This window comes from Austrofundulus limnaeus, unplaced genomic scaffold (genome assembly GCF_001266775.1).
Source record: "Austrofundulus limnaeus strain Quisiro unplaced genomic scaffold, Austrofundulus_limnaeus-1.0 Scaffold400, whole genome shotgun sequence".
NCBI lineage: Eukaryota > Metazoa > Chordata > Actinopteri > Cyprinodontiformes > Rivulidae > Austrofundulus > Austrofundulus limnaeus.
This window is the reverse complement of record NW_013952802.1, coordinates 436,596-440,758: the sequence shown is the minus strand read 5'-3', so window position 1 is coordinate 440,758 and position 4,163 is coordinate 436,596. Positions and strand designations below refer to the sequence as shown.

At 39.2% G+C, this 4,163-nt stretch overlaps 1 protein-coding gene across 1 annotated transcript in view; it reads right to left on the bottom strand.

The window, feature by feature from the left end:
* The window catches only part of grin3ba (glutamate receptor, ionotropic, N-methyl-D-aspartate 3Ba), a gene marked incomplete at its 5' end in the record, with an annotated part of 261,638 nt that overhangs the window by 5,857 nt on the left and 251,618 nt on the right, over window positions 1-4,163 (bottom strand). The window contains 2 exon segments of the mRNA XM_014023970.1: window positions 2,318-2,482; window positions 3,586-3,737. Of these exon segments, the coding sequence (XP_013879424.1) occupies window positions 2,318-2,482; window positions 3,586-3,737 (317 nt within the window).

Here is a 4,163-nt window from a genome sequence, read left to right as displayed (position 1 = left end):
AATCTCCAGAAATCAATTTAAAGGGTGATGATGTAATATTTTCCCTATAATTATTACAAAAACACAAAATTAGTATAAATAAGTATTTATATTTGTGTAAAGCTGTTTAGATAGTCAAAAACCTGTGTTTTTAGGGTTATTAATGAAGTTTGTGTACTCAGACCAGTAATATTTGGGGTCACAAAGTTTTGCCATGAATATTTTGTGGGTCAGAAGACAAAATTTTGGGAACCACTGTTTTAGACAACTAATGCCAATTCATTAAAAAAAAAGTCCAACACTGAAGGTATCTATGCTGAAGGTGACAAAAGAAAATCCACTTTTGGATAGGTACAAACTGTGATGTTATCAAACTGAACAAATTTATGACCTATACATGTAATTTCTTCATAATAAAAATCTCATCAGTCTGCACAAGTTGTCTAAAACATTATAGTGACAGGGTATTTAGATTTTGTGTCGAGACTGATTTTCAACACACATTCTGACTGCTAATAAACTGCACTGGTTCTTTGTTTAAAATGTTGCCAATAATTATCTGGAGTGAACTACGTCTTTTTCTGGAGAAAATTCTCACATAAATAGTGAAAAAGTTGAACGAAACATTCAGAATATATTCTCATTAGACTTTTACTATAAACATTAGCTATAACTGTTGGAGTCAACCTACGTCTGTTAGCAAAACATCTCATGAACCACCGGATGGATTTTAATTAAACAATAAGAAGGTAATCACTGGATGTATAAATAAGAAAAAGAATAACATTGTTTATCCCGCATAATTTCACATTAAACGATGGAACATAACAGAAAGGGAAAATAATGTAGATCTACAACTAATTCACTTTTAAAGTCATTTCAATTCAAGATGGTTGCTGCAACTATTTGACATAAAAAACTTGGTTGGATTGTAAATTCTACAGATTTTAAGCAAAAACTGTGTGGTAGTAGATGCACGATATTACATATGTCATTTTAAAGTTTTTGTCATAACAGCCATGACATTCAGTCAAATTAAGTTAATTTATATAACACATTTTAAAACAATTTTCATTAGTCAAAGTGCTGTACACAAAACAAACTGCCAAAAGACAAAACTGAATACAAGAGACTCTAAAAAATATAAATATAATACTTAAAACAAAATCATTAAAACGATACAAAAAGCTCATCTCTCACGCTGTGCTGAATAGTCAGTGATTACAACTGTGTCCCGATACCAGTTTTTCTCTGAGTACAAATACTTCAGTTTGGGTACTTGCCGATATCGAGTACCATTGCTGAGTACTTCCTATGTTAGAACTTTCATATTACACAATGACATTAACATGTTTTTTTATTATTATTATTATTTTTTGTTTAGAGCACGGTGTCTCTCCTTCCTTATAGGTCTACACCCAGACAGGATTAAATCAAATCTACAGCCTGGTAGATATTGTTGACACATTTTAAATCAAGACAAATGATTTTTTAAAACTTGTATAACATGGAACTGAAACTTTTCACTTGAACTGTAAACTATAACACACTCAGTGGAGTATCGATACCTGTATTGATACTGGTATTGGTTTCTGTCCCAAGTATCGGGACATTTTGTACGAGTACTTGTAAAAATGCTGGTATCGGTATAATATAAGAAGATCCTGGTCCAAAACTTTGGCATGAAAAGCAGTGGTCCATATGCATCTCCTTAATTGCAGGGCTATTCAACTAAACTGCTCCGGGGGGCCACAGTTACTGCCAGTCAGCAGCTGAGGGGCCGAACACCCATCAATTAGTTATGATGTAAATAAACCAAGTATTACAAAGATCTGTTACCTTTGAATTGGTTTATTTTGCTGCATTTAATCATGAATACAACATACAGAACCCTATAAAAGTAGTGATAATTAAACATTATCAAAAACAAAACAAACACATTATGCCTCTTATTTAACACAATTAATATTTTTGACATCTCTGACTTGCCAAATTTTTAAACCAATTTTATTTCCACTTTCATCATTTTATCTTCAACTGCTTGTAGTTTTAACTGTCTTGGGTGTTCATAGAAATGGTTTTTACCAGTTTGTAGCCACGATTCTGACATTTCTGTAGATACCAAACATGTCTATGTTTAACTAAAAGAACTTAGAATAATTAAAGTAGAAAACCGTGGGTCTGGGCTTAAGAGATGAGTGAACCAATTGGCGGGCCGAACTTTGGTCACTCACGGGCCGGATGTGGCCCGCGGGCCGCCAGTTGAATAGCCCTGCCTTAAGGTTTGATAAGCCTTAAACTTAGAAAATATTTACTTGTATTATCAGATGACACCCACCTGGCTGGTGTGCAGCCAGTACTGCAGAGTCGGTGAGCGCCGGAGACGGGGGATAACCAGGTGATAAAAGGTGTGTTCACCTGCCAGGGTCAGCAAGGCTCCGCCCACCCCCATACACAGCAACACAAACAGGCCGGAAAAATGCTGGATCCCCATCTGTAGAGTCTGAGAAGGCGGGAGCAGAAAGAGTGAGGACACGGTGGAGGAGGGACAAAGATCGGTGAAGCATTAAAGCAAACAGAAATAAAACAAAAATAAAACAAAGATGGATTATTTATATTAAACAAGCACCATTAAGGTCACTGTGTGCGAATTTTCAATTGATATTCTGCTGTTGCACACTTTGGCTGTGCCAGCCCTTGAGAGTATTAAAAAAAAGGCAACATGTTGGGGAGGGAAACGAAAAGGCAGGAGAAGTGAGAGTAATGAAAAGAAACAGCAGTTAGCAGGGAGATGGTGGAAGGAGACAACGGTTATTTAAAAAGCTGTTAGTTTCCATTCGGTTCGCCCACACTCCTCTTGACACGGTGTCTACCTCATGACGCTTTCATGGGTCTGGAGGACGTAGGAGAGGCAGTGGGGTGCTCCTCCACTGCTCTGTAATCACGTTTCCTCCACCCAACTCGTTTCTGCGCTGCCTCTGATGGCAATTAGCCCCATGCTGACTGGACAAATTCATCAGCATCAACACTGACCTCCTTTTGCTCCTGATCTAGAGGGCAACTTTGCACTAATGCGCACTTTGTTTCAGAGTGCCCCACTCGGTAGGCTTCAAATGGGAAGGAGACTAATAAGTTTCTGGTGAGGGGGTGAAGCTAAGGCTGCGTCTTTGTTACCATATTTCAACTTTGAAGTGGGATTTAAAAAAGGATGGCCAAAGGGAGTTGAATAAGATTCTCTCGTCTCAAAAACAAGATATAGAAAGTGTGCTATGTCTAGAGAGTTTTCACAAAAGACAGAATAAAAAAGGGAACGCAGGAACTTTGAGTACTCTTCCATCCTGCACACAAAATACAAATAGGTATTGACGCTCAGACAGTTCGTGCCTCAAACTGTGGTTAAGGTCAGCGAGTAGGCCAGATTTTATGTGATTTTATGTCTTTGTGTGTATATGTCTTTGTCAGTGTGTGTGTGAGTGAGTGCCCTTAGCAGGCAGCCAATCTTGTCTGAATCCCAAAGGAAAATTCATTTATAGAAGTACAGCATGGAAGGGTTTGCTTTGCACACTGTCCACGTCCCCCATGTGAACACTCCCCCTGATGACTTACCTCAGTGACTGCAAAGACTCTCTTCCCGCAGGGTACGACTTTATACCATTTGTCGTGTAGCATGTCCATGAAGCCGTCAGACTTGTAGCGACTCACAAACTCAGACACGTTGCGGGTTAAAGGGGAACCCTGGGGAAGGCCGATGCCATAGCCTGAAAGAGATTAAACATAGATATAAATGCGTATCCCCTCAGCAGTGGAGCTCAGAGCTTCGGCCGAGCCTGAGGAAGAGATGGTCCAACTTAGAAAAACAGTTAGCCGTGATGCATTTAGCTAAAGGCCGGATGCCCTTTGGAAAAATACGACATGAGGGTTTGCAGACTTCAGTTAGAATCAGAATCAACTATGATTTCTGGTTTTTCCCCAAGAGTGGTAAATATGCAGCGCAAAAATGAGCTTGAGCTGTCCGTGCCTTGAGCTTCGACTGCTCTGCAGCTGTCAGGAGATGAAGCCCAAAACATTCAGAACTGGTGGAGGTGTCTGTGTTGGCCCCAGAACAAAGAGGGACGCAAGACTTTTGGAGCTTGAGGCTGCAGTTTCCTCTCTTAAAAAAAAAAAAGGGGGGGGGGGTAAAAAAA